The 16,757-nt window shown below is 37.9% G+C and overlaps 1 protein-coding gene across 10 annotated transcripts in view; it reads left to right on the top strand.

Moving 5' to 3' along the window:
* The window catches only part of GABPB1 (GA binding protein transcription factor subunit beta 1), a 63,988-nt gene extending 59,380 nt beyond the window's left edge, over window positions 1–4,608 (top strand). For all 10 annotated transcript variants that reach the window (XM_027570200.1, XM_027570206.1, XM_027570205.1 and 7 more), the window contains exon 9: window positions 3,109–4,608. In XM_027570200.1, the coding sequence (XP_027426001.1) occupies window positions 3,109–3,261 (153 nt within the window). In that variant the 3' untranslated portion in view covers window positions 3,262–4,608. The remainder of the gene's footprint in view (window positions 1–3,108) is intronic.
* Window positions 4,609–16,757: the final 12,149 nt, after the last annotated feature.

The raw sequence follows: 16,757 nt of genomic DNA, 5'->3' as shown, positions 1-16,757 counted from the left end.
TTAAAGATTTTATTTATTTATTAGAGAGAGAAAGAGCACAAGTGGTGGGGGGAGGGGCAAAGGGAGAAAAAGACTCCTGGCTGAGCAGGGAGACCTATGTAGGGCTCGATCCCAGGACCCTGGGATCATGACCTGAGCCGAAGGCAGACACTTAACCAACTGAGCCACCTGGGTGCCCCAGTTTCTCTCTTTTTAAACAAATATTTAATGGTTAAGAATATGGGTATATTTTAAAATTTTCTGATTGTGTTATCTTGGTCAGGTTATTTAACCTTTTAAAGCTTCGTTTCCCCATAAATAACAGGGAGGAAATAACAGCACCTACATTATCAGATTGTTGTGAAGCTTAAATGAGACCCATGTAAAGGACTAGTACAATCATGGGCATATAATAAGTGCTCATTAAGTGTTAGTTGCTTTTATTATCTTCCAAAATTTATATAGAAGTATGGTAAGAGATAAACCACTATAATGACTTTTTGCCTTATAATAGCTAAGGTAAAAATAAATTTGAATAGTAGAAAAATAAAAATAACATTGTTTCGAGAGAATCGCTGCCAGCTGAAGCCGAATTCACGAATTTTATTTGAAAATAAAAAAGCAAACTCAAGTCTTCCCTTGCCCTTCCCTTGCAAGTTATTCCATTGCTTGGGTTTGGAATTGTGTAAGATAAATATCTTCTCAATTGCTACCAAATTGAAATTATCATCAGAATTTACTTTTTTGCAATTCTTCAGTGTTAGACTGTTAAAGGAAAAATACTTTAGTATTACATATTATTAGGTGAAGGTATGTTTATTTACAAATGTCAAAGTCCTTTTTACTGTGCTTTTATTGCAAAAGGTCAAAGCTATATGATTGGTATTTCTATTTAAATATAAATCTCAAATGTCAGTCTTTTGGACTATTCATGTGTGAAACAACCAAATTACTGTTTACGTTAAGGAAATGTCTTGCATATAATATATGTTCAGGAAACATTTAACAAATTTGTAAACAAAAGATCTCAGTAAATAAGTGATATTTTCCACTTTTTAGAGATTTTTATTTGCTTTGAAAAGTGAGATGGCAAGAAGATTCTCTCCCCAAACACCTATATTCTTGAGAAGTAAAAAATGGAAACACTTAAAAGAAACTTTAATAATGTTAACTATGCTTTCAATCTTGAGGACTAAGTGTACTCAAAGAGTAGTGCTAATGACCTTTATCTTTCAGGTTTTACAGATACAGTCAAGAAATGCAGTGTAACATGAATCTTTTATTTGGTCTAGTAGGCAGAAGGGAGCTGTCTTTTTCATTTATAGGAAGATATATTCTAATTGAAATAAAAATATGCAACAAGGAAAACAAACTGTATTTACTGTTAGACTGCCTCACTCAGTTTGCTTTCATCTGCTGAGTAATTGTGAATCCCTTGCTGTTTCTAAATGTTAATGAATAGCTAGTACGAGGAGATACCTTAGAGTTAGAGAATGTGTTCCAGTATTTCCTACCAAATTCAAAACTTTCGTTATCAAAGGATCTTATTTCTTAACACATGTAAGATTTTAAAACACTTATGCATGTCCATGAGTGCTCCTGCCAGAGGTGGTGGTCAAGCTCCCGGAGAAGCAGCACCCCTCCCCCACCCTTTCCATTGGCGTGCTCAAAGTTCTCCAGAGTTCACTGCCAAGGTAGTGGTGGTGTTTACCTGAGGCTCAACTCTTGGGTGTCTTTTCTGACTTGTTCCTACTCTGCCATCTTGCCTGGAGAAAGGGTAAGAAGGGGGTAAGAAAAGGGTAGCAGGGTAAGGCGTGGCATTTCTTAAATTGGAGTTTGTTTCTTCTTGTACATTTTGTGCAAATGGAAGATTTGGAGACTACTTGTGTCATCAACCATTCCCACATTTGGTGGACTTGGGGAAACATACATGTTGGATGTAGATTCATTCCCAGTATGGGAAAGGGAATGGGATCAAAGGAAGGAAGGAAGGAAGAAGTATTACACTTGCTCCACCTTGGAGACCATGTGAATAGTGAAGGGGAGGGAATCTTTTTGTGTTCACAATGGAGCAGAGTCAAGGAAGTAGTGGAAGAGACCCTCATACTCTCCGCCTCCCCGGTAGGCTGTTGACCCTCACCTTCAGTTGTGTCTTGTCCAGTGTGACCCTGGCGTTTCTTATGATCAGTCATGGTCCTACCCTGAGCCCCCATCCCACTAAGAGATCCTGGGCCTCTCAAATGAAGTTGAGCTTGAGCCTCTGCAGGTTGAGCTTTTGTCCATGTGCATACTAGAGACATGACAAAGGAGTCTGAAATGTTTTCCCTTCGGCAACTGAATCAAGGGGCAGAATGGGGAGGAGAAAGGGTATCATTTTTATTGGACTAGGTTTATGTTTAGCTCTCAATTTATTGAGGAATTTAATACATATATTTTATATTTGCATAATTTAATGAATCTCAGTAAAGAAATTAGTATTTTGTTGGTTTGTAAAATGGGATAATTTAGGAAACATTAATCTAGACCAACAGTCTTTGTTTTACCAATGAGGAATCTTGCTTGTTACCAGAGAGGAAGATAGTGTTAAAAGCAGTAATATTAGAATCTCGTAAACCCAACTGTATTACCATGGAAAAGCTACCTCATCTCTGAGCAACATTTTCCTCATCTGTAAAATGGGCATAATCACTGTCTTAGAGGGTTGTTATTGGCAGTCACCTTATTTAGTCACACAATGAGTGCTCACTAAGTATTAACTTTTATAATTTATTATACCTGTACATAAAAACATCACAGAGGTGTGAAGAGGTATATTTCTCTCTTAAAGCTCTTCACTAGTTTTTGTCATACATATGAAAGTATAGGTCCACAGTCTGGGTTCATTATGTTAATCTTATTTTTAATTAGGGAATGATTTCTTGAGGTCAGAAACTAATCTCTGTCAGAGTGTGGAGAACAAAATTTGGGGCTTGAATTATTAATGAATTGGTTGACAAGGCAAGACATCTCGGAAATATCAATAGGTGGCTACATCTAGCTCCTACGGATTTTTCTGTTTGCAGGATGCATGCTTGTATGTGTTAATCGTGTATTCATGCAAACATTGAAAAAACCTTTTTTTTCAATTAGGAGAGAGAAGCTCTTCAGAAACAGCTGGATGAAGCAAATCGAGAAGCACAAAAATATCGACAGCAGCTTCTAAAGAAAGAACAGGAAGCAGAGGCCTACAGACAAAAATTAGAAGCTATGACTCGTCTTCAGACTAATAAAGAAGCTGTCTAATTAACTACGAACACGTAGTTTGAATTTACTTTTGGTTAAGAAAGAACACAGTCTTGAACTGTACACCGCAGGAAGCCAGGATAACAGAAGAGACTACGGATTGACGATCGGACTTAAGCCATGAGCTCTGAATCCTTGTAACATAAAACTCTACTTTAGACATTGTGAAATGTATTTAAAACTGAATTCTGTAAATAGTTTTTGTTTTTTTTACAGTTCCAAATGAGTTATAAAGATTGTTGAAGAGATCCAAAAACACAATAAGCCACTGTTTTTGTGAATTCTTTTTGATTTTAGTATGAACCTTAATTTCTCAGAAACAGAACAGTTTTAAGGGTGATCGTTGTTGATTAGACCAAATGTTATGTAATAATTATGTGGTGGACTGATGCTGGAATTACTCCTGTAGGTATAAACTTCTATATGAAAAGAAGATTTCTCCCAGGAAATCTTTGTACAGCTTTAAGTTGTCTCAGATTCTCTGAAAACATTTTTTAGAAAGCAGATTTTTATATTTGTTCAATTTCAGCTATACCCAAGTAGATTTACATGTATATGAAGCAAATATTTTTTAAACTTTCTGTTTGTACATATTCTGCATGTTTTATAATTTCAAAATGCATCACTTGCATAGGTATTTTTCCCACAAAGATGATGAAAGTGAACTGGGGGAAAAATACTTTTATTCTGTAGGTCATTGAAAGTTAAGTAAGCTAGCAGCTGGTTTTATTGGAATGACAATGTTCTTAGAAGGAGCAGCTTACAAGATAACTTGAATTTGCAAACTGCAAAATCTATGCTTTTTTGAAAATTTCATAGTGGGGACGTGAAACTGTATTCTGTGCCTTCCATCATGATTTCCACATGAAAGCACTTTAAGGCACTGGATTTTAAGATAATGTTTTTGGAATACTCAGAGCATATGGGTTTCTGAAATATTTCATGGACTCATTTCCCCCCAGGAACTTATTCTTATGGTAAAAAAAATGCTTTTGTATGTAGAACAAGAACTTTTTGTACTACAGTGATGCTAGATATGTCTAACATAACTTTTACTTTTCCCTGTGAAAGCTGTATGTCTGTGCTGTGTGTGACTTGCTCTCATCACAATATCATTGAATTCCACAATGTATGGACATTAAACTCTGACATACTGTTCATTCTTTTTTGTAAAACATAACTTCAAGCTCTTTTTTCTTGCTTTATTTTTTAATGTCTTATGCTTTATGAACATGTTTAACCCTAAGACCCTTCTAGATTACATATCTGTATAAAGAAGCAATTACCCTTAAAACTGTACTCTGGCCTACTTTTCTATTTTACAATTAAATATCTTTTCCACATACATTCAGTGTAGACTTATATTTTGACCACACATTAAAAATCCTATTCTGTATGTTACAGCCATATTCCACCAGAATGAGAATATATATATTCTTCACACTGTGTCTTACAAAACCTTGAGGTAATTTCTTGGGAAGTTGCTCGCTCTCTCACTGGCGTTATTATAGTTGATAAGGTAATAAAAGGATCTGTGAACTCAGCCTCATACTTGCTATTGGGAAACATAGAAAGGTTTGAGAGCAGTTTTAAGAACTCTAAAAAGAGAAAAAGACCTTTTCAGTTTTCCACTAAATTTGACACATATTTTAAATTATCTGAATAGGTTTTACAAAAGCGAAGCCGTATTTTCCGTAGCATGAAGCTACTTTTTCTGGGTGTTTTCTTACTTTAGTGCATTTATGGGTTTGTTAGGCGGAGTGCCTTTGGCATATGCAGTGCTGGAGTGGAGAAGGACCAGTATATTTACCCCAGAGTGCAAGCCACTGTAGACTTTGCTTCCAGACTGGATTGGCCCCAAAGAGCCCTGAGACAGTGTTGGAAATGAGCCCCTGAAAACTGATTTAATACGCTCTTTGATTCCTAGTCTCCTCTTGTGCTAGAGACTTTATCTGGTACAGGAAGGAATTTTGATTTATAGTAACATCTGACATAGATGGGAAAAAAATAAATTGGTACTTAAAAGGACTAAGTCTATGACAGTATCAGGTAAATACTCAGATGTCTTTGGGAGAAGTTCACTTCTTTCAGTGTTATGTTGGATTTGTATAATTCCTCAGTCATCTACACCTGATCCAGTGTACTACGAAATCAATAGGCAAGAATTTATAAGAAATTTAAAATGGGTTTATTTTTTTTAGCTTCTGTTTTCAGGTGGGCTGGAAAAGCTTTGCTTTCTAATTCTCGGTGTTTTGAACAGAAGTTGAAAGGAAGTGACAGAATAAAATAGAAGTTTTCAGAAATCCATACTTAATGTATTTCCTCTACATAATGATGGTTTTGTAGTTAAAGGTCATTTGGTTGCCACATTGATGGTTAATTATTTCCACTGATGTGTGAACAAACACCTTTTAGAGCAGCCTTACTCAACTTGGGTTCTGGGAGGGAATCAAGATCTAATGCCGTAAGTGTCAGGGCCTAAAGAATATCTTATAATAAGTTTGCTTCTTTCCTGTGCATCTAGTATACTTACATACTACCTAGACATGGAGCTTATTAGATGTCTTGATTACCTAATGACTTGGTTCAGATTTAACTTCCCTGTGTACAGTCATTGGAACTCTAGGATTGCAAATTCTAAATTGGATCTGTGATACTTTCGGAAAGCCTCATCTGGCAAGTAGTATCTGCAGGGACTGTGCTTCTTAACTAATTTTAATTTATGGTTATTTATTTTATTTATATCCTAATTACTTCCCATAAGGGCTTGTGATGTCATCTGTTTTTATTGGCTTTTAGGAATAATTTTCTTAACGTCAATCTTTCACGATACGAATGGCAGACTAGTACTCTATTCTTTTTCTCTGACACTAGAGTGCTCTATTTCTTTACGGTGGTGGAGGGAGCTATGGAGCTTTCCTCTGTGACATTCAAAAGAACAAAGTTAAATGGAGGAGGGAATAAATGTGAAATCTCATGCCATTTTTGTGAATGACAAAAAGATTTGTATATATTTTTATCCAAAACATATCGCTAATGAAAATCTATGCAGTATATTTTTCTTCAACATGATTATTTATGATGTTAATTATTGAAAATTAGAAGAAACCCTTGCCTTTCCTTGTTATAACAGGAATTGATGAGTTGATAGACCTATTCATGGGTGCTTTGTGCTGATATGACTGATTTTTTTCTGTTTTACTCTATACATAGCTTCTTCCTGATAAAATCTATAAAATTGTCTTTGCACTTTAATACCTGGAAGACCTTGAGAACTGACTCAAAATATATCAAGAAGAAAAACCTTCTCAGATAGACTCACAAAACAATTGGAGGAACCTTTGTGGATGAGTTTCATATGGAACCCATATGGATGGTTTCCCAAGGCACTAGCACTCAGGCTTATATAGCAAATAGAAAAAAAAATCTTTTCTATTCACCTAGCTTCTATTGAATAAATAACTCCTCCAGCATGTCAGATCAACTTAGGAATGAACTAACTAATAAATTTGTTATTTCATTAAGTAATATTTACTGTACTTGGATTCATTATAGATAGCTAGTCTGTTGTAGTTTTGAATGATGTTTGCTATTTACTTTCTCCGTGTTAAATGAGAACATCTCAGTGCACGTGGATTCAGTTTGACGTAAGTAAGCTCCCTAAATTCATTCTCAGATTACTCTGTAGAACCCATGATGGAAAACACAGTATTATCACTGGAAATATGCTTCTGGTTCCAAATCAAAATTTTTATGACTTGTTAAAACTATTTTCCAAATACAGAGATATACAGAGAGATGGTCTTAATAGTTTTTTTTTTTTAATCATTTTGGTACCCTGAGCACCTTTAAAAATATTACAACTGAATGATAAATATTGAATATATTTTGGGTATATTTCCTGAGGACTCTTCATTTTTATTTTTTTTTTAAAGGTTTATTTGAGAGAGAGTGAGTGCAGGAGTTGGGGGAGGGGTGGAGGGAAAGAATCTCAAGCAGACTCCCCATTGAGCACAGAGCCTCACATCGGGCTCGATCCCAGGACCCTGAGATCATGACCTGAGCTGAAATCAAGAGTCAGCCGCTTAACCAAGTGAGCCAATCAGGCACCCCTTCATTTTTAGCTAAATACTGTAACTTCCAAAAAACTATGATTCACTTTCTGGAAAAATTTGGATGTGGTCTCTGCGATTCTGTGTACTATGCTTTATTAATTGCTTACTTACTTTTTCATTTAAGTAGCTTAGATTTCATGTGCACAGTTGATATGTAATATGTTTTCTAGATTACTTAAATGTCTGACTTTTCTGAAAGAAAATCATTTTCTTACATATTTTTGTGTGTCAGGTAAAAGTAAAGCATTCATTTTTACCATTTTTCATAATTATTCTAGATTTGCCATCCTTATCATAACTCAGGAGTTATTTTTTTTAAAGATTTTATTTATTTGAGAGAGAGAATGAGATAGAGCATGAGAGGGGGGAGGGTCAGAGGGAGAAGCAGACTCCCCGCTGAGCAGGGAGCCTGATGCAGGGCTCCATCCCGGGACTCCAAGATCATGACCTGAGCCGAAGGCAGTCGCTTAACCAACTGGGCCACCCAGGCGCCCAACTCAGGAGTTATTTCAAGTTTAAATTGCATTCACTTATTTTGCTATAGAAAAATAGTATATATTAAGAAAGCTTATACTTGAGTGAGCCTAGTCTCCTTTTTTAAAAAATTGTTGGTCGGCCAGAGAACTGCCTCTACTTCCAAATATTTCTGTTCAGTATCATAGAGACTTTTGGCATCAAACACTGAAGCATATTATTAAGTGTGCTTACTGCCTTTGTTAGGAGGTACAATTCAATACTCATTAGTTTTACTGTTGGCTTAACGAAAACTGTAGAAGAGCACAGAACAATATAGCAAACAACATGTGCCTACAACCCAAGTTTAATAAATCTTAATGTTTATCTTGTTTGCTTCAAATCTTTCCAGAGACAGAATGTTCTAGAAGTAGTTGAAGTCCCTTTGTTTCCCCTTCCTCATCCCATTCTCCCCCCTCCCACAGCCACTATCCTGAGGTCGAGATGTTTCAGTCTATCCACATTTTCATGTTTTTACTACACACTGAATTTTTTACATATATGGTAGAGTTTTGTGTGGTTTTTAAACTTTAGTAAAGCTGTCATTCTATACATATGTCATTCTGCATTTTGATTTTTTCAATTTATCAGAATTTTAGACATTTATTCATATTGATACTTGAATACTCATTTTGACTATTATGTAAAATTAAGAATATGCCATACTTGATTTATTCTTTGTTCTATGTATAGATGTGTCACTTCTAATTTTTTGCTATTACAAATAGTACTCTCTGTACTCTATGCATACATGGGCTAAGTTTCCCCCAGAAAATGGAATTGTTAGGTCTAGGGTAGTCAATTTTACCGAATACTGTCAAATTCCTTTCTAAAGTGGTTGTGAATAGTGAAGAATGATGAGAATTCTCATTTTCCCATATTTTACCAACACCTGACTCTGTCACACTCGAATATTTTTGGCAACCCTCATTGGTATGAAATTGTTCTCGTTATTTGCAGTTTCCTATTACCAGTGAGGTTAAACATTTTTACCGCGTTGTTTCTTGTCCATTAGTGTTTACTCTTCTGTGAATTGCCAGTTAATGGCTGATTTTTTTCTTTTTTTTTTAAGTAGGCTCCACACCCAGCATGGAGCCGAATAGGGCTTGAACTCACGACCCTGAGATCAAGACCTGTGCTGAGATCAGGAGTTGGATGCCTAACCGACTGAGCCACCCCGGCACCCCTGAAACTGATCTTTTGCTGGCTGGTTGTATGAGTTGTAAATATCTTCTCCCACTGTCTATTTTAAAAAATTTGTTTATATGGTCTTGATTAGTACATATTTACTGGATGTCTACTATACGTGATTCTCAATGCCAGGCTGAGGTAGAATCCCAAGTTTGATAGTTTAAGACTCAAGGAGTCTATAACTAAAGGTGGGATGAAATTTTAATTTATAATTTGATCCTTTTTCTTTTTAGGTCAATACGATTTCCTTTTTATAATGTATGCAGTAAGGGAAAGATTTAAGAGATGTAATGTATTACCTAAGATAATTTTGTTTCAATTCTTGCTCTAGCTTTTGATATTTTATATCATTTGTATTTTATATATTTATATTTGGATATTTTATTGTCTATTTCAAATTATATTTGAAAGGATAATAAGTGTTTGGATTATTGCACATGATGTTTAATAAAGCCTTTTGGAGCATTGAACAGAGCCCCCAAAAATTGGAATTTCACTAGCCTCCTACTCCTAGAGGTCTGGTGTCTTAAGAGTCACAGATAACAAAATTGAGTGACATGTTGGTGTGATGGAAAGAACATGGGTATTGCATCAGATAGTGCTGGGTTCAAATTTTGGCCCTTCAGTTATTATTCTGTGTAATTTTAGCCCAAAGTTTTAATTGCCTTGAGACGCAGTTTGTCTAGGATGAGCTGGAAGATGACCTTCACAGGTGGTTTTGAAGACCGAATCCAATAGTGCATATGAAAACTACAAGGCATAGTGGTCAGGACAGTAAACGTTCGTTACCTCTACTTAGAGGAAATATGTAGAAGAGGCAGAGCTCTATTGAAAGTATGCAAAGGACAGTTATTCTAGCCTTACCCTCTCCCTCTGGACAAAAAAGTTGTGATTTTCTGCTGTCTAAGGCAGTATTTGTCTACCAACTCTATCCTTTTGCTACTTTCCCAAGTGAACTCCTAAGCCTGATTACTCTTGGTACAGCTGGCTCCTCCCTGAAAGAAGGTGGACTTCCTTTTCCTCCCCACCATGAAGCCTCTTGCAGACGGACCCCAGCTCACATCTGGACCCAGTGCTTATTTAGGGGGCAAAATACAATGTTATATGTCAATTATATCTATAAAGCTGGGGAAGAAATAGGTTACAGGCATTGAAATGATAATAAACATGAGATAAGTTGCCTCTCTTTCTTACCAAAACCAGTAACAGTAGCAAACAATTACATAGTACTTGCCTGTTCTGAGCCCTTTCCAGATATTAGCTCATATCTGTCTAACATGACTTCCCCTTACTCAGGTGTCCAGACATACAGTCCAGGAAGTCTCATAATTGCTCTAATTTCCTTTTCCACAACACCACACTCAAACTAAATCTTTGCTTTTTCTTCATCATCATTTTGAAAGATATGTGCAAAATCAAACTACAAGGATGTTCACTGCTGCATAACTGATAGCAATAAAATACTAGGAACAACCTAAATGCTCAAAATAGGGATTGGCTACATAAATTATGGCTATTAAAAAAGATGCGTTAACATTTCTCCAAAGAAAACATACAAATGGCCAACAGACACATGAAAAAATGCTCAACAGCACTCATCATTGGGGAAATACAAATCAAAACCATAATGAGATACCACCTCACACCTCTCAGAATGGCTAAAATTAACAAGTCAGGAAACGACAGATGTTGGCGAGGATGTGGAGAAAGGGGAACCCTCTTACACTGTTGGTCGGAATGCAAGCTGGTGCAGCCACTCTGGAGAACATTTCTTGTCTTTTTTTTTTTCCTTTTTCTTGTCAAAAAGTTGAAAATAGAGCTACCCTACGATCTAACAATTGCACTACTAGGTATTTATCCAAAGGATACAAAAATACTGATTTGAAGGGATACATACACCCCAATGTTTATAACAGCATTATCAACAATAGCCAAATTATGGAAAGAGACTACATGTCCATTGACTGATGAATGGATAAAGAAGATGTGGTATATATATATATATACACACATATATATATACAATTTTTTTAAAAGATTTTATTTATGTATTTGTCAGAGAGAGAGAGAGAGAGAGAGAGCACAGGCAGAGGGAGAAGCAGACTCTCCACTGAGCAGGAAGTCCGATGCGGGACTCGATCCCAGCGTCCTGGGATCATGACCGGAGCCGAAGGCAGATGCCTAACCGACTGAGCCACCCAGGCATCCCTATATATATATATTACGAAGAATGAAATCTTGCCATTTTCAATGAAGTGTTTAATCTTGTATAACAAGATTAATTTAATGTTAAACATTTAAAATTGTTTAATTTAAAATTGTTTAATCTGGTATTAATTTAATCTTGTATAACAAGATTTTCTGGAGGTTAAGGCTTTTAGAAGAAAAGCACAATGTAGGGAGAGAGGGAGAGTGAGTGGGGATGGGGGCAGGGAGACAGAGATAGAGACAGAGAGCGAGACAAGGAAACACAGAGAGAAAATTTCTTGCTACCAGATGTGGCCCCCGTTGTATTTAACGGTATCAGGGACTCCCATGGCTGCGCCCCACCCCTCCAACCCCAGCCCCGGGAATTCTTGATCTGCTGTCCTGTGCAGCCAATCCATCTCCCCACCCTGGGAGCATGTCCCCTGAGCCAGCCAACAACCTCTGCAGACCCATGTTCAATGCCCTCTAGTCTAAAACCTATCGCCCTAAATCCTAATTTCCTTTCTTCAGGAGAATTTCCACTGCATCCAGGGATAACCTCATCCTCTACCCCCAAGGGTGGGTTTGCTTCCTCCAGGGCAATTTCATCCAATAGTTCAGCAGCTTCGGATTTCCCAAAGTCTGGTTGCTCGGTCTCCAAAAACTCCGAGGGTGGCGTAACCAGGGTCACACTAAGTAGCTGGACCCAGGCCAGTCTGGTTCTTTCACATCTTTCCCTCCAGTGTGAGGTGGAACAGAGCCTGCTCCGGTCCTCTCCTTCCTACAGTCCCCAGAGCCCTCCACTCCAACTTTCCCTGTGGACCATGGGTGACTCTGAATGTTCACACATTCAAGAGCAAGTCGGCTGGGCGCCTGGGTGGCTCAGCTGTTAAGCGTCTGCCTTCGGCTCAGGTCACAATCCCAGGGTCCTGGGATTGAGCCCCTCATTGGGCTCCCTGCTCAGCGGGAAGCCTGCTTCTCCGTCTCCCACTCCCCCTGCTTGTGTTCTTGCTCTCGCTGTGTCTCTCTCTGTCAAATAAATAAATAAAATCTTAAAAAAAAAAAAAAAAGCAAGTCGGCTATGCCTAGCCTTCTGGAAGTCTAAGTCTAGACACAGGGAGGATTCATTTCTCTTAGATGATGGGTGGACCTTTTCCATGGGAGGCTGACTTTTGCAACCTCTCCCACTTTTACTCAGAAAAACGCTCAAATCCATTTCTGATGGTCTCTCCATTTTTCTTCTGTGAAACTAAATGGCACATCTGAGTAATCACGTAACAAAGGATTGAGCTATGGGGAGCCAATTTGACCTCCACTTCCTAGAAATAACAGTTGTTGGCCTTGTCCCTGCCCTCCTTCCCATTCTCTATCCTCCACCTCCAACCAGGATTTTAAAAATTTCCATTCAACTAGTATTTATTAGTCACCTACTTTGTGCAAGATGACAGGCACTAAAATGGTAAACAAAATCCATACAAGCCTCACTCTTACAGAATTTACAGCCTCGAAGATGTGGATGTAGCCATTAAACAAATCGTTAATTGCAAATTGTTTGATTCAATTTTTAATAAGTAGTAAATGCTCATTAAATAAGTAAATTAACAAGTTAAGCAAGTAAATAAATACAGTAAAACATAAAGTTATAAAAGGCATCTATGAGAAGTCCTTATCCTACCTCCAGGCCCCATCTGCTCCATTCCTGTTCCCGTTAACTACCATTATTAGTGGCTTACTAAGAATTCCACTAGATTTTCTGGGGATATAAAAGCAAATACGTGCTGTATTCTCATTTTCTCCCTGTTTTTTTCTTTCTTTCTTTCTCTCTTTCTCTTTCTTTCTCTCTTTCTCTTTTTCTTTTTCTTTCTTTCTTTCTTTCTTTTTCTTTCTTTCACTCTCTCTCTCTCTCTTTCTTTCTTTCAAGATTTTATTTACTTGCTTATTTGAGAGAGAGAGAGAGAGAGAGGAGGAGGAACAGAGAGAGAGGGGCAGGAAGACTCCCCGCCCAGCACAGAGTCCTATGCAGGGCTCAATCCCACGACCCCGAGATCATGGCCTGAGCTGAAATCAAGAGTGGGACGCCTAACCGACTGAGCCACCCACGTGCTCCTCTCCCTGTCTCTTTACACAAAAGGTAGACACTGTTTGGCATCTTGGCATATTCCTTAATGTTCCTTGGAGCTGTTAAGAAGTAAAATTCAAGTGAGGAAATTTTAAAGATTTGCTGGCTTTGTTCAACAATTCATGAATCAGGCAGCATCCCTCCTGGCAGACAGATCGGAGCTCTGAGGAGCTCCACACAATGAAAGACTTTTATAGACAGGAGGGAGTGGGGCAAGGATGTTGTGGTTTGGTTGTGGCAAGGTCATCTTCCTTTGGGGGACGGCAGAGGTCTGCCCCATGGATTACCTTCCAAGGGCTGACCAAGGAATTCCAGGTTGACTGGTTTCAGATCCCAGTTCTTCAGAGGCTGAAACTGTAATTAAGTTTGTTAGTAAGTCTTAGTCAGATGATGTGGAGCTTAGCATAAGTGACTATTTGGGGCCTGTTGTCTCTTTTTTATCAGAATATGCTCATTCTTTTGTGTGATTTTGTTGTATGCATGTGCCCTTGGTTTATTTAGTCTCCTAGCTGTGGACGTTTGGGTGGTTTCCAATCTTTAGTTATTACAAACCGTGCTGCGGCAAAGAAAAACACTTGTCCTGTCACACAGGTCCCAATATATCCTGAAGCAGAATAGTTGGATCACAAGGCAGGTACATTTGCAGTTTTGGTAGGTACTTCCAGAATGCCCTGCCAGCACCTTGGTATGAGAACGCTTGTTTCCCTGTGGCCTCGCATACAGAGTGTATTGGCAAGCTGGTCTTCTGCTAGTCTGTTAAGGGAAAAAATGGTAGTTCGTTGTAGATTTAAGCTGATTTTCTCAATTAAGGGTTCTATATTTCCCTTTCTGCCCATTTCTCTCTCTCTCTCTTTTTTTAAACTTTTATTTACTTTTGGACATGGGGCGTAGAGAGAGTGAGAAAGGGAGAGGGAGAGGCAAGCATTTCTCTTACTATTCTTTGTCTAATTTTTTATTAGGGTACTGGTCTTTTTCTTCTTGCCCTCGTACTGTGAGTTACAAATATTTTTTTTCTCAGTTTGTCATTATCTTTTGGCTTTACTTAAGTGTGTGTGTGTGTGTTTTCAAGTGGTTGAATTTATGATTTTTGGATTTTGAGCCATAGTTAAAATAGATTCTTCACTTTGAGGTTGAGGAGCGGAGCTCCCGAATTTTCTTCATGGAATTTTCATCTTAATTTTTTTTCACAGCTTTATTTAGGTATGATTTGTAGCATCTAAATGGGGTAACTCCTGATCAGATGAGGGCCCTCAAATGGGTAATGATCTGAGGGAACCCCGGGGTGGGGGTGGGGGTGGGCAGTGAAAGAGCTCACCCGAGGCAGAACAAAGGAGACAGAAGTTTACTGAATACACTGCAAGGAACAGCAGAGGAGAGACAACCGAGGCAGTGGGGGGGGGGGTGGGGGGTGGGTGGAAGGGGCTGTTTATAAAGAGGGAGGGTGAGGAGGTATGGCGATGTACGGAATTTCCCCTTTTTTGGCAACTGTGCCTAGTAGTAAGCAGCGCATTGGTCAGTTAGCCTATGGAGATTTCGAGGTCGGTCAGCTGATGGGCCCGGCTGTGTTCAGCCAGGGGGTCGCTGAGGGCCCTTTCCACATTCCATCGCTCAAGCCTGTTTGCCAAAAGTGGCCTCTAATAACTGATATACAAAAAAAATTGCACACATTTAATGCATATAATTTGATGAGTTTGGACATATGCATACATCTGTGAAACCATTATCTTGATTATGGTGATGGTTTCATATAATTGTATGCTGTGATTTTTTTTAAAGTTATTTATTTATTTGACAGAGAGAGACATAGCGAGAGGGGGAACACAAGCAGGGAGAGTGGGAGAGGGAGAGGCAGGCTTCCCTGCGGAGCGGGGAGCCCGATGTGAGGCTTGATCCCAGGACCCTGGGATCACGTCCTGAGATGAAAGCGGACGCTTAACGACTGAGCCACCCAGGCGCCTCTATGCTGTGATTTTTTTAAATTTAAATCTTTGATTAAAAAAATTTATCTAAGTTCTTGGTGTGAGGAATCCAACTTTTTTCCAGATGGCTCTTCTTGTTCCTATTTATTAAATAGTTCATTTTTTTCTCCTCTGGTCTGAGATGCCATTTTTATTATATGCTAAATTCCTGTATGTATTTCAATTTATTTTTCCTTTTGTCTGTTCATACATCAGTTTCTCATTCTTTTAATTATTGAGGATTCATAACATATTTTAATACCTTCTTGGTGAGAACAGAACCTGCTAGTTACTTTTCTTTTACAAAGTTTTCCTTACTATTTCCTTACTATTTTTCCTTGTGAACTATAGAAGTAGCTAATGAAATCCAAAACAGAATACCCAAAATTCTTGCTGGGGTTTTCACTGGGATTGTGTTAAATTTATAAATTAACTTAGGAAAAATGGTATCTTTGTGAAGGTGAGTCTTCTTTCTGAGGATGTGGTATGTCTTTCCATTTATATGGGTCTTTTATATTGTTCAGTGGCAATTAAAAAAGAAGTTTATTATGTTCAAGGAAATGATAGTCAAGATGAAAGGACTTGGTAAGAAATTAAAAACTGTAAGAAAAAAGAACTAAATGAAAACTTTACAACTGAAAAAATGTAACATATTAAGAAATCAATAACCAGGTTTATTATCCTATTAGATACATCTGAAGAGAGAACTCAAAGATAGGGCAGAAAAAATTTCCATCTGAAATTCAGAGAGAAAAGATGGAAAATAAAGAAAAGAATATTATATATATAACATACATCTATGTAATTTTTATAACTTATGTAATATATATAATACACACAAATACTATATATATTATATATATGAGATAAGGTAACAAAGTCTAACATAGCATAACTGGAGTTGCAGAAAGATAGAAGAGAGATAATGCTCAGATGCAACACTTGAAGAGAAGATAACAAATTTTCTATTTAAAATGCCTGACGTGGGGCTTGGTACTTTTTATGTGCTAGATAAATGTCAACTATTATCACCATCAATATTACTTCTCCACCCCTGGTCTCATGAAAGATTTATACTATTGGCAATATTGCTGGAGTCCAAATTCACTAGGCTATTTTTTCCCCCCCAGAGACCTTATGTTCCTAGGCATACTTGTTCTTTTTAATCTGGTTCTTTTTTTTTTTATTATTAAAGATTTTATTTATTTATTTGTCAGAGAGAGAGAGTATGGGAGAGAGAGCACAAGCAGGGGGAGCGGCAGGCAGAGGGAGAAGCAGGCTCCCGCGGAGCAGGGAGCCTGATGCGGGGCTCGATCCCAGGACCCTGGGACCATGACCTGAGCCGAAGGCAGATGCTTAACCGACTGAGCCACCCAGGCATCCCTGTTTTTTGAGGTATAATTCCCATGTTAT

Source organism: Zalophus californianus, chromosome 6 (assembly GCF_009762305.2).
Source record: "Zalophus californianus isolate mZalCal1 chromosome 6, mZalCal1.pri.v2, whole genome shotgun sequence".
NCBI lineage: Eukaryota > Metazoa > Chordata > Mammalia > Carnivora > Otariidae > Zalophus > Zalophus californianus.
The sequence above is the reverse complement of the archived record's forward strand: the minus strand, read 5'-3'. Positions and strand labels throughout refer to the sequence as shown.